Below are 24,327 nucleotides of genomic sequence, written 5' to 3'. Positions count from 1 at the left end.
CTGTCCCCACTGAAGTCAATCCATAGACTTCCACAGAGCCCAGATTTAACTGAGGGTCTTTAATCAAGCTGTTGAAATTAATAAATAACAATATAGAATGGATATGTTTTAATAAAAGGAAAGTTGAAAATTAAAAAATACATGTAGGCTGCCATATATTAAAAATGCTTTAGAGTAAGGGAAATGCAGCAAAGGAGCGTAGCGATACATGTTAACAACAATGCCATACGAGAGAGTCAAGCAACTACTGTGCTTCTGAAAAGGACAATCTTTCTATAAATGGGAACAGACACGGCAACAAAGCTTACTCATGTCAATAGCCTCATTAACTTTAATGGGACTATTTGTGTGAGTAAAGTGCGCAGAATTTGGCCCATAGTGTTATGCATAAGTACACTTGTTCATACCTAAACCAACAATTCTTTCAAGATAATGGAGGAAAAAATATGTACAACATTGTGATGGGGTTTACAGACCTGATACTAAGGCTAAGGGAGTGAAGGAGCAGTATTGGGCCAAGAAGGCCCTGACCCTCAGCAGCTGCAGAGCATGCTCCAAATAGAGGATCTACTTAAAAGGGGACTCGGACAGTCAAGTAGTGAAGGAGAAACAGACTGTCTGGAGCTTTTGGGACACAGGGATCTACAGGGGAAGGATCTGGAGTGTAAGACCTGACTGGGAGAATAGGGGCCTGACCCCCCTTCACCCTGACCAGGGAAAAATGGGGATGCCCCAGCTGATTATCTGAATTGTTGACACTGTGTGAAGAACACCCTTCTGAGAGGGAAGCAGAATGTTGGGACTATGCCCCAAAGCGAAGAGAGAACCAGCGAGGTATGAAGGGGCCCAGGGGAGGTTAGTCTGGTGAATCAGCTAAGATGGGGCTGAGACTCTTTCTCCCCTCTTTCCCCTAGGGCCCTGGACTGGGAGCTGGTGGAGCGGAAGGGCCTGGGTCCCCTTACCCTTCCCTCCTCCTCTGGCTGATTGCAAGAACCCCAGGAGCACCACGCTGACTGTAACTTGGCTGCTGGGCCCTCAGACTGCCTGGCAAGGCCATTCCAAGGCTCTGAGAGACTGTTGAGCTGTGGCCTGCCCACTAGGCCCGCTGGCCTCCAGTGAAGCCTGCTACAAACATTGAAAGAAAATCACTTGCAATATAAAATATATTGTACAAACTCAAAATGTTAAGGGCATGTTCACATGAACGTGAAAGCAGGCCAAAGATCTGTAAATCTGCAACATTTAAAAACAAGTTGTTATAGCTCCTGTACTACTATCTCCTGTTAAAAATGTTTGTGCATGAAAAAGTATGTACACACACATACATTGCTGTAAGACATAATACTTATGGCCAAATTCTGGTATAAGCAAAATGATCCCCCCAAATGAATATTTATTGCATTAATATGCACCTGTGTTCTGGCTGCTAACAGCTTCACACCCTGTTCCCAAATGGAGGCATAAATCTGTGCAAGTGTATGTGCATATGACCATTGCTGGATCAAAGGTGTAAATGCATCAACAAGTGAATCATACTTCCTGACTGCAGTACAGATTACACCTTGGCAGTTGTCACAGAAAGATTGTAGAATGTCTTCTCTCAAAGGCCATACGGGGGCAGAATAAGGGTTGTTGCTACGGGATTTCTAGCTTGCTAGGTAAAATTTGTTCCCAAAAGCTGTAATTTTGAAAGGCATATTTTTATTTTTAAATGTTACAGTGCCTTATTTTCAAAATTGCATGCTTAATTTTTGTGTACAATTACACCAATTCTGTGCAACAATTGGTCATTTGCACCTTATGGAAAAAAACTTATAGAATTTAACAGAAAATTATACCTATCTATAGAATTTCTGAACCACCTGTACAATTTCATAGAAAATTATGTCCATGCTAGTTGCTATGGAATTCTATAAATTGGTTTAAAGTTCTAAAGAACGGATGTTCTCTATTGAATTCTGTTTTTAGAGTAGTTTCTATAGAAGCTTATTGGCTCCATCCCTATTAAGTTCTATAGGACTTTCCCATCTGGTTGCCTACTTGTGAGTTTAACTGCCTGTCTGGATGCACAGATAACTCATTATTTGCATATGCTGAATCCAAATCTGTAAATGCAAATGTACAAATTTGCAGTGTGTGCGTGCAAATCAGGCAGTCAATTTACCGTTACACAGTTTTGAAAATCAGGTTGTAAATGTTCAATGGGTTATCAAAGCAAAAGCAAGAGTAACAACGAGAGAAAGTTTTTATTGGGGCTACTCTTTAAAAACATTAAGTAATTTTATTTAGTAGTACACACAATTAACCTTAAATTAATCTACATTTAATCAGAACACGTTGATGTATCACTTGGATTTCCAACTTTAAGTGAAGAAAAAAAAAATCTCTAGGTTGTCTAGAGAATAATACAAGTTTTACAATAGCCTAAAATGACTTCAATTTGCTAATTCCAATCTGTCATAACTGCTCCCAGCATCAACACATCTGGGATAAAAGTCATGTGCCAGGCACTTTAGCAGTAAGACACAATGGAGTGTGCAATAGCAGTAATTAATGCACACCTTGGCCTAGTCTACAATGAGAATTTTTAGCAGTTCTAACACCATTGGTCTAGCACAGATACAGTTACATTGGTGCTAATAAATGTGAGAGTGCCACTGTAGATTGGAAATAGGTGTTTTTATCAAGATGTCTGTTCTGTACAATATAGGGCCAGCTCCCCCATTTAGGCACCAAAATAACTAGCCAGATTCTCAAAATAGATTAGCATGTTGGATGCTGAGGATTTAGGAGAATCTGGCCCTTATTTAGCTTTCTAAATGGGAGCTGAACACTTTTTAAAAGCAGGCTCCTTAATGATAAATAACAACAATAATGGTGGTAAACATTCCTGTGTGTGGCCAACACAAGCACTTCCACAACTGATGGCACTGGTGCAGTTGTGTTTGTGCTAGATCAAATTGGGGAGGAAGTGGTAAAAATGCTCTATACAGATACAGCTCTGCGGCCTGACTCTCCATTCTGTTCCACCAGTTTTAAGACGGTGTGACTTCTTTGATTTCAATGGAAGCACAGTGGATAAAACTGGAGTAGTGGAAAGGAGAACTGGTCCCCTAAACCATACGGTAAGGCACAAGCAAAGCCAAGTGCTTCAGCACATCGGCCATGTACATTAATCAGCGCTAAGCCACAATCTGAAATATTGTGATTATAAAACAGACATTTAAAAAAAGAGAAAAACAACATTCCAAATTAGTTTAAAATTCTGAATACAGGTGAAAAACCAGCCTATTGACAGATCTTACACTTTATTGTGAAAATGTAAACAAACAATACAAATTTGGCCCTGATTCAGCTAAGCACTTAAGCAGTTGCTTAATTTTAAGCACATGCCTAAATCCAGTTGGAACTAGGCACATGCTTGAATACCTTGCTGAATGGGGGCCTAAGCACTGAACCCTGCACCACTAAATCCACTGGGAATTTCACAACTAACTTCAAAGGGTGCAGGATCAGACCAGTACTATTCCTTTTCTTTAACATAGATTTTCATCCCCTGCAGCATTTTGGACCCCCTTCCTGCTTTGTGCTTTTTAATTGCCCTCCCAGTCCTTGCCTTTGCTGCAGTTTGGCCCATTCTAGGCTAGTCAGCCTCTGAGGTGCTGTTTGGCAGATCAAAAAGGGAAATAAGGACCAACAGGCAGCTCCCAGTTAAAATGACACTACCAGCAACATGGGCTGCGATGGGGCAGGTTGGGTGGCTGTGACAGGAGAATGTGTGTAAGGTGTAGTACAAACACTTGGTAAGGAAGGGGAGAAAATTAGATGGAAAAGGGGAGAAAGCAAAGAAGAGGGTTAGGGTGGTGATGGGAATAGGGGAAGAGATAAGTAGAGGTGTAAGAGTCCAGATTGTCATTACTCATAACAAATATATCACATTTACAATAAAAACATACTGAATTTGAGATGAATTAATCTATACATACTATTAAATGGGTTTAGAAAATCCTTAATTGTCATATGAAGCCAGTCATTCAATAGGATGTAATGATTCATGTATGAAGCCAATTTAGATACATGGATCGATGTCTGCATTTATGATGACAAGGTTACTTATAGAAACACTAGTGTTAATTAACCAGGCAGTCATGTGAAAGGATTTCAAGCCCTATAATAATACCAGATAAAAGTCTGCAAAATGTAAGAAGTCCATGTTAACCCACAGCATAAGTTATGTATACTATACATAGTGCATACACTTTTTCCACTTCCATCAGCCTCAGTGCTGTTCTGTGGTTAGTGGTCTCAATATATATTATTGAATTATTATGTAGCAGAATTGCAGTTGTGTAAATAGTTTGTCAAATACTATTAGCTATAGTAACAGATATTACAGCACAACATTATAAGGATTTAAAGTTTTCATGAGAGATTGAATAGGAGATTGGCTTTGGAATAACTTTCCCATCTTCCCTGCATTGAATGGGATTAAATTGCTTTGAAGCATAAACTACAATCAGTTAAAGGGGCAGATTCTGATCTGTTATACAAATGCACTTGACATCAAAAGCTGGCTCAGGGTCCGATACTGCACCATTGCAGCCAATGGGAGATTTGCCATTGACTTCAGTGGGAGTACGATTGGTGCCTTATACAGGAGGTCCCAGAAAAACCAACACAAAAAAGCCAAGTTTACGTATTTTTTTATCACAATTATATGCAGCACTCTTATATTTTGAGCTATGGTTCATTTTGCAACATGAGTCAAAAAATAAGGCCATAGAATGAAATGTTTATTATATACACACATATATATTTATATGAAAATGATGTATTTGTATAGTGCATTTCTCAGATACAATAACTGTAGTATTTATTACTACATTAAAAAACAATCTGGGTAACACCAATGGGCCAAATTTACTTTTTTCCCCTTCAAATGAATTGTGCCTGCTCACCACACTTATGAATTTGACAACGGCTCTTTCTCCCTTGATGCCCGTCCTAAATTAAACAGTACCTGTTGAATGCCAGACTTGTTACACTGTTAGAAACTAATATTTCCATTCATTTTTATTTTACAGTAAATGGTGTTTAATTTATTGCTTCTAATGACCAAAAGGTACTTTTTAAAAGATAGCATAGATGTTGATAGCACATTTCATATACCATAACATGGATTTAGCAACACTGAGGTTGGCGTGATTATTAGGTTACAGTTTCTCTTTGTTTTGCTGTTGGTATTTTGCTTTTGCTTTGCAGAATGCACATGCAACTAGTGGATTAAACTCCGTCAAAAGTGATATGTCAAAAATATTTAGGAAAAACTTACTGTTTTCTTTTGTTTTACTGAAGTCAGGCATGTGTGGCATGCAGTAGATTGCAAGGAAAAACAAAAGGATGTCCATTTCCAAAGGATTTATAATCTTCATGCGCATGTAAAACCTCTGTTACAAAAATCATTAACATTTGTTAAAAGTGTGCCTTTTCTTTTTTTTTTATACAAGTGTACATGCAATAACCTGTCATAGCTAAAACTATTTACAAAATTTCATACAATACCTCTTAAGTGAATAATACATGAAAGGCCAATGTTTAACACTGTACAAGATTACAAATAAATAAGGCATTATAATACAGTTTTATCACAAATTAAAAAATGTTGGTTGTCACTGCAATACAAAACTGTAACTTGAAGAAAGAACATTATGGCTAAATAGTCCTCCTGACTGGACAGAACATGTACAGAATTTGGACTTGCTGATGGTAGAGTAAATGCTTAACTTGTGCTACAAGCAGATAATCAAATGAATTAAAATTATTCATATTGACCGCTTACTAATATATTCAATTCCTCAGTTTTGAAATGGCACAGGACAAACACACACAGATGTTTCCCAAATACTTTCTTTGCCTTATACTTACAATACAGGCAAAAATGGGAAAGACATTTAAGTCTGTAATCTACTCTGTTACACTGTTGTAAATAAGGAGCAACTTCAATGGCGTTACTGGAGATTTACCTTAGTATAACCAAAAGCACAATCTGGCACGCACTGGGCCAAGTACTAAACTCCTTCGACACCCCTCATTGATTTGAACTTTTGGGTGCATAAAGAATGCAGGTTCAGGCCTGATAGCTGAAAGTTCAGGCTCTCCCAAAATCTCACCTAAAGGGAGCAGAGCTCACTATTACAAGAGTGTGCTTGTTTTTCAGGTGATGGTAATGGAATGTCAATACTCACAGGTGAGAACATCTACAAAGAAACAATGCACTTTACCTGTTGGGTAAAATTGCTTTTTAATCGATCCGTGTGTTAAATGTTTTGAAATATCTAGCCAGTAATTCAGCTGAATACCAGATTGTAATCATGGTAGAATAAAAAATAATCATTTAAACATAATTGTAACACAGGAACATTTTGAAATTAGTTCCCAAGAGAGAAGGAAGTTTGAAGACCTCTGATGTTTATCTGCTTATGTAAAGAATGAAAGACTTTAAAATTATTACTATTATCTTAAGAGAAAACATGCAAACTGATGTGAAATATTGTGCTTGCATTGACAGACATTAACGACATCTTGCCAAAACTGGCACCGGTTTATTGTAGGGCTCCTCCCAGTTAAGTGTTCAAGCCAACAGCTACACAAGAATAAATGTAAACTTAGGACACTATTCTGCCCATGATGTGTCCATGTAACTTCCCTTAATTAAAATGGGAAGTACATATGTGTATCAAAGGGCAGCACTGACCCCTTAATGGGGCTACAGCAAGATCATCCAGTGCAAAACCTCAGAGCATGAATTGAAAAAATAATAAATCTAATATAGGTGAAATGCACCCTGATCCAAAGCCCACTGAAATCAATGGGAAGCTTTATATTTACTTCCATGGCCTTTGGATCAGGCCAGTTATTATCTTCAGATGGTTGCCACAAAGAAACGTAAGGACATTCCTTAAATTTGTCAAGAATCACATGCTTTTGTGGGCTGAGCACAGTTATTACTGCTATTATCTTTCCTGCATAAAGCTTGCTAGAGGCATACATGGGAATGTAAAAGGGTGGAGAGACTACAGAAATATGTCATTTAAAAGAGGATACAAAAATGTACAGAGAGAAATTAAACTGGGAAAGTCAGACAAATAGGAAATGAGAGCAGAAAGGCAAAAATACACTTTTAATACAACATTAGTAGAGTGGGTACCTAGTAGTGCCTGCTGTAATGGCTGCAAAACAGTTTCTATTGTAACTCTGTTTTAATTTTTAAACCCTCTGTTTTTTCCATTGGGAAGATGCAGCCATCACAATGTAAACCGATGTACTGCTGCCTTGTTAAACCAGCGTTGCAGAATTGCCCCCAACTACAGCAACAGCAAAGGGAGGAATTCACTCTTCCTCACTCTATCACCTCAGTGACATTAGATGCGAAGGCCATTTCCCCTTCATATTTCCTGCTTTTAAACATCCTAGACAATTATTTAGATTGTAAGTTTTTGGGGCCAGGGACCGGCTTATTGTTCTGTTTCTACAGCACCGGGCGCAATGGAGTCCTGATCTGTGACTGGGGTTCCTGGTGCTACAGTAATTTTACTACTAAAAGTAATAATAAATGAAAAAAAAATGGTTTTAATTTGACATAACTGGAATTGTAGTAGGAATGAATGACCCTAAACTGTATGGTTTAACTCACAACGTCAGTAAGTGCATAAGTTAACGGATGGTATTGCACCTATACAGAATTTTCCATTTTGGTTAAATGTCTAGCTTAACATAGGTTGGTTTACTTCACAAAAATGCATATTATAAACCACACAGGATATGCAATGTGACCAAGTTCTCATAGCTTTGGAACCTCATCCTTTCCTGACAACTTTTTATTTGAATAATACAATCTCAATGTTGCATTAATACAGTTTGTTTCAATTTAAATTATGCAATTTTTTGTTCTGGCTAATGTGTGTGATCTGTTTACTTAGAGGGCCCTCATCACCATAGTATTTGAATTAATGATTTTATTCCCAGCAACACCCTTGTGAGGCAGGGAACTATTATTATCCACAGTCTGAAGACAGAAATACAGAGAGATGAAGTGACTAGGCCAAGGTCACACGGGAAATCTGTGGCAGAGCCTGGAATTGAATCAGATCCATCTAGTTCAGTGCTTTAACCGCAAATCTAGCCTTTCAATCTCTGCACTGATACACTGAAAATCGCTACAGAAATGAATAAAATAATGTCTACAAATCCACGATACACAATATAGCATTGTTTTGGCTAGATGGAGAGCTGAAAACAAACTTCATCATGTTTACTCCCACAATCTGCAACTGTTGGGACAACATTTGTCCATAAAGAGACCCCATTAAAAACCCTTTAAAATAAGAACAAAAGAGCTCCTATAGTGGGCAGGCCCAGTATCCTGTCTCCAAGAGTGGTCCATGGCAGAGGTTTAGGGGGGGTGTACAGAATGGGAAATTGTGGAGTGATCCACCCATCTTCCACTGCCAGCTTCTGGCAGTCAGAGATTTAGGGTTGGCGTCCCTGACCATCCCGGCTAATAGCCATCGACACACCTATCCTCCCTGAAGTTACCCAGTTATTTTTTTAACCCAGTTATGCTTTTTGACATCACAACATCCCATGACAATGCGTTCCACAGATTAGTTGTGCAATGTGTGAAAAACTACTTCCCTTTCTTTGCATTAAACCTGCTGCCTACCAATTTTATCAGGTGACCCCTGGTTTTTGTTTTTTTCCACACCATTCATGATTTTATAGACTTCTATCATATCCCCATTTAGTCATTTCTCTTCTAAGATGAACAGCCCCAATCTTTTTCGTTTTTCTCATATGGAAGCCGTTAATCTTTGTTGCCCTTCTCTGAAATCTTTTCCAGTTCCACTATATCCTTTTGGAGATGGGGTGACTAGAACTGGACACAGTATTCAAGGTGTGGGCATACTATGGTTTTATATAGTGGCATTATGATATTTTCTGTGTTATTTTTTTATCCCCTTCCTAATAGTTGCTAGGATATAATTAGCCTTTTTGATTGCTGCTGCACACTGAGCAGGAGTTTTCAGAGAACTATCCAAAGTAATTCTGAGATCTTTCTTGGGTGGGAACAGCTAATTTAGAACCCATCATTATATATGTACAGCTGGGATTATTTTTTCAAGGTGCATTATGTTGCATTTAGCATCACTAAATTTAATCTGCCATTTTGTTGCCCAGTCACCCAGCTTTGGAGATCCCTTTGCAATTCCTCAGTCTGCTTTGGACTTAACTATCTTGAATAATTTTGTGTCATCTGCAAACCGTGAAACTTCATTATTCACCCCCTTTTCCAGATCATTAATAAATATGTTGAACAGCACACGTCCCGGTACAGATGGCTGGGGGCCCCACTGTTCACTTCACTCCATTGTGAAAACTCACTATTTATTCCTACTCTTTGTTTCCTATCTTGCAACCAGTTACTGATCCACGAGAGGACCTTCCCTCTTATCCCATGGTTACTTAGTTTCCTTAAGAGCCTATGGTGAGGGACCTTGTCAAAGGCTTCCTGACAATCCAAGTACACAATATTGACTGGATCACTCTTATCCACATACTTGTTGACTCTCTCAATAAATTCTAATAGATTGGTGAGGCATGATTTCCCTTTACAAAAGCCATGTTGACTCTTCCCCAAACAAATTGTGTTTTTCTATGTGTTTTTGTTCTTTACTACAGTTTCTACCAATTTGCCTGGTACTGAAGTTAGGCTCACTGGCCTGTAATTGCCAGAATCTACTCTGAAGTCCTCTTTAAAAATTGGCATTAGATTAGCTACCTTCCAGTCATCTGGTATAGAGTGATTTCAGTGATAGGTTACATACAAGTTAGTAGCTCTGCAATTTCATATTTGAGTTCCTTCAGAACTCTTGGGGTGAATGCAAAGATCATTGCAAGCACACTGGCATATGGATGGGCAGTTTACAAAAGAAGTGGTCTATAGAACTTGACTGGGTGTATGCCTTAAGGCTTAATATAGGTGTTTGGATACCACAGTAATGGGTGTGGTATAAGATGATAGACAGACTTATCCATGACAAAAGCCTACTCCAAAAAAAAGCCCCTAGTATCAGAATCACAGTCAGAATTTAAAACCTGATCCTGTTCCTACTGAAGTCAATAACGAACTTCTAGTGGCTCCTGGACTGAGATGGGAACTGTGCAACTAACGTGTGCATTAGATATTAGGAAACTTGTACAGCAAATACAACAGTTTTGTTCTGTTGTACATTCTGCACATTTAAAAATATTTTTTAAACAAAACTAGCTTCTAGCCTCTCCCAGTGGCAATGTGTATTTCACTTGTGTGTGCTGCCTGTACCTTGGAGTGTTGCGTGGCAGCAACCCCTGGACTACCTGTGGCCTAGACCTCTCTGCAATATGACCCACTGTCCTCATCTTTAATACATAAGTGCATGCCACATCATCTTGACTCAAGATGAAACACTGTATGCTGGGACAGGTAATCTTTGTGGATTGCATCTGTTTATTAGAGATCATAAGAGCGGCTGAAATATGTTCCCTTTTATGCAAATTAAGAGCAGCCCTCAAAGTCAGGGGAAGTTTACCAACGTGATCGTCATTTGGAGAAAGTTTGATGTGCTTGCCTTTCAGAGTCCTATCTTCAAAAATAGGTATATACTTTCTGTAATTGTGTAACTAAGGGCTGGTCTACACTGGGGGGGGGAATCAATCCAAGATACGCAACTTCAGCTATGCGAATAGCGTAGCTGAAGTCGAAGTATCTTGGATCGAATTACCTGGGGTCCACACGGCGTGGGATCGATGGCCGCGGCTCCCCCGTCAACTGCGCTACTGCCGCTCGCTCTGGTGGAGTTCCAGAGTCGACGGTGAGCGTGTTTGGGGATTGATATATCGCGTCTTAACGAGACGCGATATATCGATCCCGGATAAATCGATTGCTACCCGCCGATACGGCGGGTAGTGAAGACGTACCCTAAGAAGAACAAGCCTGGTGTTGAATTAGGATATATAATAAAACGGAGGCATCAAATTTTTTTAAAAAATGTTGGCAAATGTACAAATATAACAATACTAACAGCACATTTGTAACTGATACTGGTCAGCCCTTTGAACGGTTCAAACAGGCCTAAATCCTCACTGAGCAAGAAAATCTGTGCTTTCAGTGAAAGTCTGCTACTGCATAAAGAGAATGTCCCACTGTTCTCTACCTTCAATACAATTGGCAATGTGCATAAAACAGGAAAGATTGTTTCTATATTGCATAAGCATATTGCTGTGCTTGCAGGATGGCACCTCTGTCTCATACAAGGCCAAAATGTCCTACAGAAAGACAGTATTTTAGCAACCTTCTTTGTCAATGGAAAGAACATTTATTAGTATCTGGTCAAATTCCTAAGCCCTGTCTCTTGTCTAGCTCATAGCATTGTGCTGTAATTGTAACTGGAACGCATTCAAAGCTACTGAACATGCAAATAAAACTTAAAAGATACCTCAATTTAGCAGTTGGCTTTAATTCAGCCTTCATTTACCAGTCGCTGACGAATTCTTGTTTCCTTATTTCAAGCAGTGGAGCAAGATTTCCATAACGCTTGCTATAGCCCCAGATAATTTTCAATCATCTCACCCTCCTTTCCTAATAGCAGTTTTACTAACCTCAGACCCAACAATACTGGATATGGTGGTAAGAGAAATCTCTCCCTTATGCCATTGCAGGTGGATGTGTAAATAAATACATATTTTATATATATATAAATCTCTGTTATCTATCTCTATATAGGAGTGTTTGTATATGTGCATATATAGATTTAATATATACATATACACACACAAATACAGTGTCACGTGTACACTTTTTTCAATTATAGCATTTATCCTTTAAAAATGCCAAGAAAATATTCCCTATTTCCAAAAAATTGGGTTTAGACTTTTCCTAACAGAATTGCTAGCCCTTATTTGTTCCATTCCAAGAGTTCGTTTATGCAGTTCCCAAGTTCTCTTTGGTTGGGTTGTAGTGATCCTTGGTTGATGCCATGGCCTATGATCCTTGACCTCCTGGTGAAAATTCAGGCAACCTCTGCTCTCTGAGTTCACTGCGAATGCCGTAACCAAATTTTCTCTGCTCTATGCTTCTTTCACAGCTGGCACAGAAGGAAGGTAATGTAATGTTTGATTTGTGTGGGTTGTTGATGCTTGAAGTGCTCCAAGCCCAGCTTTTACAGTAAAGCTGGCGACTGAGGACACTGACGGACAACTGGTGCCCAGTTTGGTTTGAATGTTTGTTCTCCCGTAAGAGTACATTTTCCGCTCTAAGTTTAAAGACCGTGGTTGTGAATTATTTCCATTGGCCTTTCCTTCAAGAAAATAGGTCAACATTTCGCCTTTTCCCTTTACACTGACTTTACCTCGGCACTCAAACTCGTAAGTGCACCTCTTTAATATCCGCTGAACTTCTTCTGTCACCTGTGGGTAAGAACAGCCAGTATTATATTTTACCATTCCTATCAATTAGCTAGGGTTAATCCTAGAGTAAGAAAACAGAATTATACTTCTCTATGGCACTTCCTTTAACTGTGATGAAAGATGCTCCATGGAATGAATGAGTAACTATTGGTTTTGGTTTCCCCTGGTACGTGCTTTGGTGGTAATAATTATAATAATGAATAATGAGATGGGCCCTAAGGAGCAAATTTCAGATCTCCAAAGTTCTTGGGCGTTCAGAGCTGGGGTTTTGGTTCTCTCATTAGAAACACAGGATCTAATTCTCCGGTGGTGCAAGCTAGCACAGCTTCATTGAAGCTAGTTTACAGCAACAGAGATTTTGGCCAAATGTGAAGTTCAGATACAGGCAGTCCCCAAAGTTCAGTCTGTGCTGGGAGCTGCAGCTTTGTTTCAGGACAATCTCGAAGTTTAATAAAATTTTACAAGCGTGCGGTGCCTTTCATCCAGAAAGATTCCACAAGCTATACAAGATGTGACTAAATACAATCTGATATAGGTCCTTATCCTGTAGTCCTTATTCAGGCAAAATTCCCAGAGTGAAATGGAAGTTTGGGGGTGATTGGCCTGCGTAAAGACTGCAGATTCAGGCCTATAATCCAACAGAGTGCAGTACAGCACAGCAGGAATTTGAAGGGGAAACCTCTCTTTGTGGTTTGTTGATCCTTTGATTTCACCACTTCAAAGCAGTGGAGCAGATAACAGAAGAATAACTACACAGCAGGCACCTGAATCACCTTGGGGATGTTGCCACCTTCATAAGAAACATGAAGAGATTGAGACTGAGCTTTCTAAGCAGCCTTGAAAATGTAATCATAGGATTGTTAATAAACAGGAACTTCAAACTGATAAAGAGTGATTGGAATGTACTCACCTGAATTTTACCCTGCACTCCAGTACTATCCATTCTGCTGGCAACGTTTACAGTGTTGCCCCAGATATCGTATTGTGGTCTTCTGGCCCCAATAACTCCTGCCACTACAGGCCCAACATTAATACCTAAAATCAGAACAACGGCTTTTATTTTGTTGTTGCTGCTTCAAGTGCTGTGACATAGATCTAAGAGAAACAGTCACTCTTTCCAACTGTTTCACCATAAATGACTTCAGTGTTTTTACCTGTCATAGTACACAATAGCATCATCTTATATTAGAGCTTTTCAACACCCAGGATCCCGAAGAGTGTTAGAAATTGAACTATACAGGCACACAGAGCTCACCTAAAATGTAACATTATTTTAACTCAAATTAAAAAAAAATGTTCTAATCTCATGAGGGAAATTCTCAATTTCAATCTTCCTGGGGGGAGGAGGAGGAGAGGAAGAATCACCTCTGGCATAAAATGTATCAGCTGTTTAGTACCACATGTCATGGCAAGAGGTTATTGACCCTTGATTACTTCTTATGGGCTCTACTGTGCTTTTTAAGAGACAGCCTCCTAAGCGGGAGTGCACCGACCAGGCACCGCCATTGGCCTGGGAAACATCAGGAGTTGGGGCAGGGGGAAGCAGGTCACATGAGAAATTCTGATACCAGCACTAGACTAGGGATGTATTCTGCATGCAGAGGCACACATGCTCCCCTGGGAGTGCTATCAGGGGAGAAGCGCTCAGAACTGGCACATACATTTCCTTTTTGGAGGCACAGTATTAGCTCCCAGGCCCTATGCTGATTTCACCAGCTAGTGTGGAAGTGGGGAGCGGCATGACCCTACTGCCTTTTGCGGTTTCTTGCACAGCTGCTGGTTCTAATGGTCTCAGGCCCTGTGCAAGGATGAGAATTGTGGCTTCCCCATGACAAGTTGCACAAGTTAAGTGGGGAGAGGGATCCTGGTGCTCTGTCTGTCCCTTGCACACTTGTGCATGGCCAGCCACACTGTGGTCTTCTAAGGACACTTTGGAGGAAGGCATTGTACTAGTGATGGAGGAAAGCTTCCAGTTGCTGGGCGGTGGGGGAGTTCAGGACTGTAGCATGACTCGCCTCTCCTCACTATTGATGTCATGGTCTATGACCACTTTCACCACTTGGCTGCTAGTGTATCCACTCCACTTTAAGTGAACAACTGATCCACTCCAGTTTGAGCGCACAACTCAACCAATGAGCGAGGAAACAAAAGGGGTGAGGGTGGGGGAAGCATGTCAAATTAGAGGATTTCACTGAGATGAGAACAGCTGTGGAGTTACCGTTGGGGAAGGGCTGGAAGGAGGGATGGCACTGAAGCAATGAAGACTGCAGAAGGGAACTGGCTTCCAGGGGTGAGGATCACAGTGCAATTCTTCATGTGGAGGAGAGAAATGTGTGTGTGGCATGCGAAGGCTAAAGAAGGAAGCGGGGGGGGGGGTTGATTTGTTGGAGGAAGCAGAAGCTGCAGCAACTAGGAGAGGAAATGAGCTAAAAGCAAGAAACCTTTTGATAACATAAGAAAGGTCTCAAAGATTCCAAAGCATTTTACAAACTATATATGCACACAAAACATGTACACACACCAGTGAAGTACAGCTAGCTCTGGAGTGGAATTCTGCAGCAGTTTAACAAGGCACAGCAATATTAGAGAACAGAGTATGACAGGGAATGAAAGCTAACCGTATGCAATTGAAACTCTAAAACAATTTTAGCTAAGCATCACGTAACTAACCAAACTGGAATTGGTCCTGGACATAAAGCCTAGCACCCTTAATCTTGATGCTTTCATTCCCACCTTCTGCATGTGTAACTCCCCTTAAATTAATGGCAGTTGTGCAAACATGCTAATGATAAAATGGCCATCGATCTAGACTCTTCTGGCTCCAAGTTTCACTCAAGAGCATGAATATGAGCAATTTTCATTAAAATATATGAGCAATTCTCTACTACTGAACCTCTTAAGATAAAATGGGGAAGGCAGCCAACAGCAATGCTATGTTTTATAGGCTAACTCTAGAAACATGACTTACCAACTCGGAGGACAAAGTCGTTGTAAGACTGATAGTTGATTTCATCAAGAACGTCAAACATCTCTATTGCAAAATCTGCCAGTGTACTCAAGTGGGAATCAACTGATTTTTTAGCCTAGATACAAAATAACATTTTACATTAGATTTACACAGTAGTATGAGCCAGATGAAACACTGCCATACCCCTTCATTCTCAACTACATCTAAACAATTTTGCTAAATGTGAAATGGAACTTTCAATTGTGTTTCGGATGTTTGCATTATTTTCTCCAGTGCTGAATTGTTTTTGTTTCTCTTTTTGACTTCTGGGAGTCATGGGGACAAATCAGGAGACACAGACACTCAATGGGAAAAAGGGATCACAACAACAAGTCAGATGTGGCCAAAGCCGTTATATGAAGCTCCTCCTTCTATATTCCAGTAATTGACATTCTTTGTCTATTTATTATGGATCAGCATTGCAGCTCTGGCACATGACTTACCAAGGACTTACTACCAGCTTAAACTTCAAGACAGAGCTGTCCTTACTTTTACCATCATCTTTTCTGTCCGAAACTCAAATGCTCTGGATTCCTGCCTTCCTCAGGTGTTTTTGAGAGGAGAAACAGATGAGTAAACACCAGGAAAGCAAAATTGATATGGAAAAAAGTGTTTCTGTTGCTGGGCAACAGCTATTTGTTCAGAGCTGTAAGCATTGCTTCCTGTGGTAACTGATAACTGGGGCTTTTGCTAGCTAAGTGGGTTCTGGGGACTTCATGCTGCTCCTGTTGACAACATTCCTGTTGACCTGAGTAGTGCAGGATTGGATTCAATCCTGTGAGGAATGGAGAAGCCTTATCTCCCTTGCTTTCAGTAGAAGGTGAAGGCTGGTCAGACCCTTCAAGGTCTAGTTCCTTTGTAGAGATTTAGTCTGAATTATGTCAAGATTAAATATGAATAGGTAGAACAGATTTTCAAAGTGAAAAGCTTAGAACAACTGTAGAGGGTGGGAGAGAGGTGGAGGGGCCAGTGCAGGGGATGGTTTTGGTGGGGTGGAAGGAAGGTTTGCACAGGAAGGCTTTGGTAGCTGGCATGGGATGAATCGTGATAGGTGAGCAGGCAGCTCACTGGGTGGGTTCATGATGGTGAGGATGTGACATGTCTAGCTGGGGGAAGTCCAGAGTGGTCCCCAGAGAGATGCATTGTATTGCTGCTCTGTTGTCTAGCATTATTCTGATTGTGTGGCCCTTGATGTGTGGTGGGAACTATTGGCGAGTGTAACAAACTGCTCTGAGCTTCAGTATGTTGACATGGAGGCTCATCTCCTGAGGGGTCAATTTGCTCTGTGCTGTCAGTTTCTGGCACTGTGTGCCCCAACCTATCAGGGGGCATCTGTGATGATAATCCTTCTGGGAGGAAGCTGTAGGAAGGGAACTCCCACACACCCATTTTGTGGGTCCTTCCACCAATTTAGTGAAGCGAGGACTTTCTGAGCAACAGACACCTGCTTGGATAGACTCAGATTGTTGGGGATGTAGATGGTTTTCAACCGTGCTTGAAGACACTGAGATTGAAGTCTTGCTAAAGGAGTCAAGAATGAAGGGGCTGCCATATGGCCCAAGCATTATAGGCAGGCCTTTGCAGTGATATGTGAACATTGTTGAATTATTGAAACAAGGTTGGACATTGTGGCGAATCTGTCTTTGGGGAAGTACACTCTGGAAGACAGAATCTAGTGTGGAGCTGATGAAATCTGTACACAGGGGTGAAAGTAAGTTAGGCCACTTACCAGTATGGGCTGGGGGGGGACGGGGACTACGGCTCCCGGAAGGGGTGGGGCCTCGGGTGGAAGGGGCGGGGCTGGGGGTCAGCATCTCCCAACCAGCTCTTTCAGGCCGCCTGGCCCACGCCGCCCAGGGCTCCCGTGTTGATTTAAAGGGCTCGGGGCTCCGGACGCCACTGCTGCGCTAGCGGCAGCAGCATCTGGAGCCCCGGGCCCTTTTAAATTGCCGGCCCCAGGGCAACTGCTCTCTTTGCCGCTCCCCCGCCCCCGTCGGAGGCTGCAGGGGTGTGGGGGGGCAATGGGGCAGGGACATTAAAGCGCGGCAGGGCCCTTTGCTGCGGCAGCGCTTTAACATTGCTGCACCCCCCGCCAACCCCTGCTGCCGCGGCAAAGGACCGTCCTTAAAGTGCTGCCGCGGCAAAGGACCGACCTTAAAGTGCTGTCGCGGCAAAGGACCGACCTTAAAGTGCTGCTGCAGCAGTGCTTTAATGTCCCTGCCCCTTTTGCCTCCCCTGTCGACGGCCCTGCCGGTACGGACCCTACCAGCAGGGCTGCCGACGGGGGGAAGGGGCAGCGACGTTAAGCAATCCTTAAAGCACTGCTGCGGCAAAGGACTGTCCTTAAAGCGCTGCCGCGGCAGCGCTTTAATGTCGCTGCCCATCCCCCCCCCTCCCCCGGCTCACTTTCACCCCTGTCTATACATCGTGTGGGTGTTAGAGTAGGCTTTTCCACATTGAGGCAGAAGCTCAGAGAGTGAAACAGAGAAAGGGCCTTGCTGATTGCTGTCTGTACTTCAATAAGTAAACAACCTTTCAGGGGCCAATTGTCCAGGTAGGGGAAGATGATTATGCCCATCTGGTGAAGATAGGCTGCTGTGGCTGACAGAACTTTGGTAAGAACCCTTTGGGCAATGGAAAGGCCTAAGGATAAGACACAATACTGGCAATGATCCCTGCCTACCACAACACGCAAGGATTGTTTGAGGGATGAATGACGACATGAAAATAAGTATCCTGAAGGTCCAGGGAAACAGACCAATCTCCCAGACCTAGGGAGGGAATTATCGTTGCTAGGGTTATCATTCTGAACGGTTGGGAGTGGGCAAAAGTGTTTAAAATCCTCATGTCCAGAATTACTCTACAGTGTTTTTTTGGGGGGATGAGGAAGTACCAGGAATAGAAGCTTTTCCCAACCAAGTCTGGTGGAACAGATTCGATCATCCCAAGAGCTAGCAGGGATTAGAACTCCTGCCTTAAGAGGTCTTTGTAAGATGGGTTCCTGACAAGGGAAGGAGGAGCCATGGGAGGTGGCAGGGAGCTGAACTGGATGGAAAAGCTTGTGGAAATCACCCCTAGGATCTGTTTGTGACACTGGCAGACCAGCTGCCAGCTCACGCCAAGGTCCGTAGGCCATGGAATACTGACAAATGCATAGCTGGAAACCAGTCTGGCTCACCTGTGTGTTAGCAGCGTTAAAATAGATATTAGAGTTATAAGAAAGTGGTTAGTGTTTAGACTTAATGAAATGCTTGTAGGATGCTAAATGTATTAATTTTACTTATAATATCTGTATTCCATGTTACAAGGTAATATTTAAGTGTTTGCTCTGCAATTATAAAAATGTTTGCTAAGTCTGAAAACCCCACAGTCGGGAGAGAAGCATTACCAAGTGTGAAATACTAATTTTCCACAAGAGGAGTCATCTCCTCCCCAACAAAAGAAGGCCTATAGGCACCAGACAAGCTATTGTGGAACATCAGTGGACATAAGACTTTATTGACTGCTTCCCCTATATCCATGAAGAGGGTATGTGCACAAGCCCTTGTCCCATCTCAGCTTGAATGCTGGGGGAAGGGAATAAAAATTCCTGTTAAGGAGAAATTATCATCACTATGCTGTTTGGGATTTGGAGAGGGCGATATTTCTAAGCATAAGCAAGGGATTACCAAGCCGCTTAGTTTGGGTTTGTTTGTCTCTAAGGGTACGTCTACACTACCCGCCGGATCGGCAGGTAGCGATCGATCTATCAGGGATTGATTTATCGCGTGTAGTGTAGACGCGATAAATCGATCCCCGATCGCTCTCCCGTCGACTGCTGAATTCTAACAGTGCGAAAGGTGGAAGCAAAGTCAATGGGGGAGCCGCAGCCGTCGATACTTACTTTGCGTCCTCGCGGCATGGGAATTTTAATTCGCTCTAAGATACGTCGACTTCAGCTACGCTATTCTCGTAGTTGAAGATGCGTATCTTAGATTGATTCCCCCCGCCCCCAGTGTAGACCAGGCCTTGGGTGCCACAAGTATTCCTGTTCTTTTTGCGGATACAGACTAACAAGGCTCCTACTCTGAAACCTGTCATTATGCAAGGCGCTGAATTTAGCCGTATGGAGTGGAAATCCATCAACTTAATGAAAAAACTCGTACAGATACAGACAAACATCATCTTCCTTTCCAAATGCAAACAGATGGACATCATACCAAAAGGACTAAAGGTAAAAAATCCATTACAATCTACATATCACACAGACTATGCTGAGAGATTGTGCCACACACTCTCAAAGAAACTGCGAAACCACCTGATCAACATCCTATACAGCAAACCGGGAAAGATTAAGAATGAGCTCTCAAAAACTATGCATCTGATGAAGTGGGTTGTAGCTCACGAAAGCTTATGCTTAAATAAATTTGTTAGTCTCTAAGGCTAGGTCCACACTACCCGCCTGATTCGGCGGGTAGAGATCGATCTTCTGGGATCGATTTATCGCGTCTCATCTGGACGCGATAAATTGATCCCAGAAGCGCTCCCCCGTCAACTGCGGAACTCCTGCTCGCCGAGAGGAGGAAGCGCTGTCGACGGGGGAGCGTGCCTGTGCCGCGTGGACCCGCAGTAAGTAAACTTAATTCGATCTAGGAAACGTCGACTTCAGCTACGCTATTCTCGTAGCTGAAGTTGCGTTTCCTAGATCGATCCCCCGCCACAGTGTGGACCAAGCCTAAGGTGCCACAAGTACTCCTGTTCTTTTTTTAGTTTGGGTTATCACTAAAGGACATATACAGCTTGCAAATATAGCAGCTACTATCACCTTTTGTATACGTTTATCTGCTTTAACCTTGTAAATAACCCTTATTTATTTTCTTGGTTAATTAGTTAGTTTATTACAAGATTGTCTACAAGGTTTGTGTTTGGTGAGATCAGGGGTGCAATTGACCTGGGGTGAGTGACTGATCCTTTGGGATTGTGCGTAACCTGAATATTGTGATGATTTTTGGTGTAAGGGGCCATTTATCACAAAGGTAAGCTTGTCAGGTGGCAATACAGACTGGAGTGCCCAAGGGAACTGTCTGTGACTCCCTGCTAAGGCTTTTATAGTGCTTGTGGAGTTCACACTTGGTACTTGGTTGATGAAATCTAATGACAGAACACACAGCCTATTTGGAGTTTGTGCCCTCTTTCTTGACAGTCTGCCCAGAGCTTGGCTCCCATGTTTGTGAGCCTCTCTAGACTGCTTGACACCATCTGTCTGAGGTGATGAGCTCCCAGGAAGTTAAAAAATGGAAGAGATGATCCTCATAAAGATGGGGGTGGAGGGATAGGTACAACATAGGATCTGGGGTAAAAAGTTTAGAGACCCTTTACCAATGGGTCAAAATGGGCATTTCAAGGCTGTTGCTGTCTAAGAGGTTGCTGTAGAAGAGACAACTTTCTTAGTAAATCTGGGTGATTTGGACCCTGTGATCTCAGAGAGTGCTCCATAGGCAGGAATTTAAATCTGACCTCCCTCCATTTTTTAGATCTGCTTTTAAATCCTAAGCAGATCTTACATTTGGAGTGGATGTGAGTCTCTCTGTTGAATGTCTGTTGCTGGCAGGGTTTGAAGCCCGGGGTCTTAGGCAGAACCTGAACTTGAGGAAAAAAATACAAAGCCCAAGATGAGCAAACAAGGACAGAGGTGGAAAATGCCGCTCAAAGCACAAACTCCGCTAAATAACAGAACAAATAAAGAAAAACTAAAGACTAAGATAAAAGATAAATAAAGTGAGGTATAGCCAGGCACATGGCTGGCTAATGGATACCGTGATGCTCCATCTGAAGCTGCAGGCGGTGGAGAAGGAACTAGAGTGGCAGTGAGACTGCTCCTCCCTTTATTCCCACAGTATCAGGGCACCAGGGTGTCTAGAGCGCAGGCACGGATCTACAGATGCTCCTGATGAAAGTCTCTGATTAAGAGTGAATGAGCACATGCACATCATGACACATGGAGTGCCCATAGGGACACTACTCAAAGAAGAACAAAAAAGATTTAGACATCTAGTTACTCGATTTATGGGTGCATCAGATAGTCAAATGTCTAACACCTCTCATTTAGAATTATCTGCACCCACAATGATGTGACCACAATCTATTTTAGGCACAAACCTGGAAGTGCAAAATTAAAGGCTGGGTCAGATTTTCTGTTGCAGTTGAGATCCACTTGGCATAGAGGAGATGGGTAAATGTCAGGGAGCCTGATTCTGTGCTTGGTTCCACCTTGGACCCCGGGTAGGTGAGAGCTTCCTAGAGGCTGCACTAACTTACATCAGCTGGCAATGATCCTTAAGGGACCATATGCCAAATGGGGTTTGCCAGAGCTCTGGCTGTGTTCCTTCCACATCTCTAGTACTGGATGAAATGAGAGGAAGAGGAGGGACATAAAAGGCTGGCTACACCTATGGCGGATGAGGACTTCTTCATACCAGGAAATCTCCATAAGGTGATATACAGGGAGTTTCTACTCTCTTTGTACCACATGAACAACACAAAGGGAGCAGAGCAGAACTGAAAATTTAGCTCATTGTCTAAAATTTTGGCCTTTACGGTCTCTGTTTTTATGGAAAAATAATGAGGATATTTTTGAATTTCTGTATGATTTTAACCATTGTGCCTGGCTATACCTTACTTTCTTTATCTTTTCTCTTAGTTTTAGTTACTTTTTCTTTATTTGTTCTGTTATTTAGCAGAGTTTGTGCTTTGAGCGGCATTTTCCGCCTCTGTCCTTGTTTGCTCATCTTGGGCTTTGTATTTTTTTCCTCAAGTTCAGGTTCTGCCTAAGACCCCGGTCTTCAAATCTCTACTATAGACGTTTGAGTGAATATTTTCAGTACTAGACTAATTCAAATGACTCCTCTGCTAGCAAATATACAATACATGAGATAAACATATTTAGCTTTTGGAACATACACTGCTGGAGTTACCCAATAACACACTTGTTTTTGGGATTCTAGTTCAAAGAGCATTTATACCAGACATACTGATATGCCTCTGCTTGTTTGCCTGAGATCACACTGATACAAAATTCAAGTGATCAATTTTTACCTGTCTCAGGACCTCAATTAGAGTCAACAATTTTACCACACACAAGTATTTTAAAAGTACATCTCTGTAGGTTTGGATTTATGTTTGTTTAACAGTAGCACAGAAATGAAGAGAATTAGGAATGGCAAAAAAACATCAGAGGCATCCTACAATCACAGAATATTCATTATGTGGGATATATTCCAAACTGATCCCAATAATTGATTCAGCTGTAGCCTTGTTTTTTATTTATTTAAAAAGGTTAATTGTCTCCTTGAAAAGTTCATGGCTCGTTCTAGCCCTTTTGCCCTCCAGTGCACTGTTATTCTGCAATTCTAGTTCAGGTCACTCAAGGGTGCCTCTGTGATTCATGGACATGGACATCAGATCAGGCATGGACAAATTAGGGGGTACATGCTAAAATGCATTGACCATGGCCTCTGATATAGAAGTCCAACTCCAGACTTGCTGTGATTATTCTGATTTATACTAGGTTAGTGCCCAAAGGATCCCTCATTGTGCTAGCTTCTGCACAAACACTTGGAAAACCATGATCCCTGCCCCAAAAAGCTTACAGTGTAATTTAAAATAAGACAATAAATAATAGGAGGAAAAAGTGGAGGGGCGAGGACAAGGGTAGCAGTAATAAGTTCACATGGTTACACAGGCTAACTGTGCACATGGGCAGACGCTCAGAACTGTGCTTAGAACTAGATGGCTCTGAAGTCATTTAAAATTTAAAAGGGAAAAAAAGTTTAACTATGGGGTTGGGGCTAGAGAAAGGATGAGGGGAAGGATGGAAATGGATAGGTTTTGGAGGAACGAGGATGGCAGTTCAACTATCATACCTGAGTTACCCTCCCTGTTTCTGGGTTTTTGGCTGGAAATGTAGACCAATGTCTACATTTGGCCTCAGACTCGTTAACAAACAAACAATCCTTAAGTTATATTCTGGTGGAACTGTCACTGCAGGACTTCCTGCTTCTCTGTTGCACTTATGGAGCTGATACGAGTACAAAGTGGGTGTAAAACACTTCCATTCTGCTTGGGTAGCTTTCACACTTAATTTGCACTGGTGAAGATAACTCCATAAGGTGCAGAGGAGCACAGAATCAAGCCCCAAGTCTTAACCATGTGAGTAATGCTCAGCACACCATGCTCGCATTGTATCTCTAGAGTCTGAAGTTATTGTTTGTTTTTCAGATGTAAAAGAAGGTTCAATTGTTGCAAAGAAATCAAACTGTTATCAGTTCTATTTCTAGCCATATTTTTATGACGGATGGTGTTTAGTTGTTCAGTTGGAGACTGAATTAGCATCATTTGCACATGGAGTACACAGAGTCTTTCATTTTACTGTGTGACCAGCTTACCTTAGTTCCTGTAGTTGGTACAAGTCCTACAGCTGCCATATATGTACTGCCAATTGTCTTGATCTTTTCTATGTCCTTATAACATTCTTTGTCCAGAAGCTTTGTTTAAAACATAAAACTGTTAAACATTACATAATATTTTAGACAACAAACCATAGCTATCAGATAATATGTGCATATTAAAGTTGATAAACCACTTCAGTCTTTATAAGCCCAGTCTTGTTCCCATTCAAGGCAGTGGAAATATTCTCAGTGACTTCTGTGGGAGCCGCATCAGACATAAATGTTTTTAAGGGCATTTTGGGCCAGATTTTATAAAATATTTAAGCATGTACAGAGGCATATGGGTGCCTAATGGGATCTACAGAAGCACCTAGATTCCTAACTCCCACT

The 24,327-nt window shown here is 41.7% G+C and overlaps 1 protein-coding gene across 1 annotated transcript in view; it reads right to left on the bottom strand.

Moving 5' to 3' along the window:
- Positions 1–12,165: 12,165 nt before the first annotated feature.
- LOC113407031 (adenylate cyclase type 1-like) overlaps positions 12,166–24,327 on the bottom strand; it is a 220,507-nt gene continuing 208,345 nt past the window's right edge. Inside the window, exons 18-21 of the mRNA XM_026654114.1 lie at positions 23,935–24,033; positions 15,473–15,587; positions 13,415–13,539; positions 12,166–12,504 (exon numbers count right to left, since the gene is read on the bottom strand). Coding sequence (XP_026509899.1) covers positions 12,166–12,504; positions 13,415–13,539; positions 15,473–15,587; positions 23,935–24,033 — 678 coding nt within the window. The remainder of the gene's footprint in view (positions 12,505–13,414; positions 13,540–15,472; positions 15,588–23,934; positions 24,034–24,327) is intronic.

This window comes from Terrapene carolina, unplaced genomic scaffold (assembly GCF_002925995.2).
Source record: "Terrapene carolina triunguis isolate 2854851 unplaced genomic scaffold, T_m_triunguis-2.0 Scaffold180, whole genome shotgun sequence".
NCBI lineage: Eukaryota > Metazoa > Chordata > Testudines > Emydidae > Terrapene > Terrapene triunguis.
This window is presented reverse-complemented; position numbering and strand designations above follow the sequence as displayed.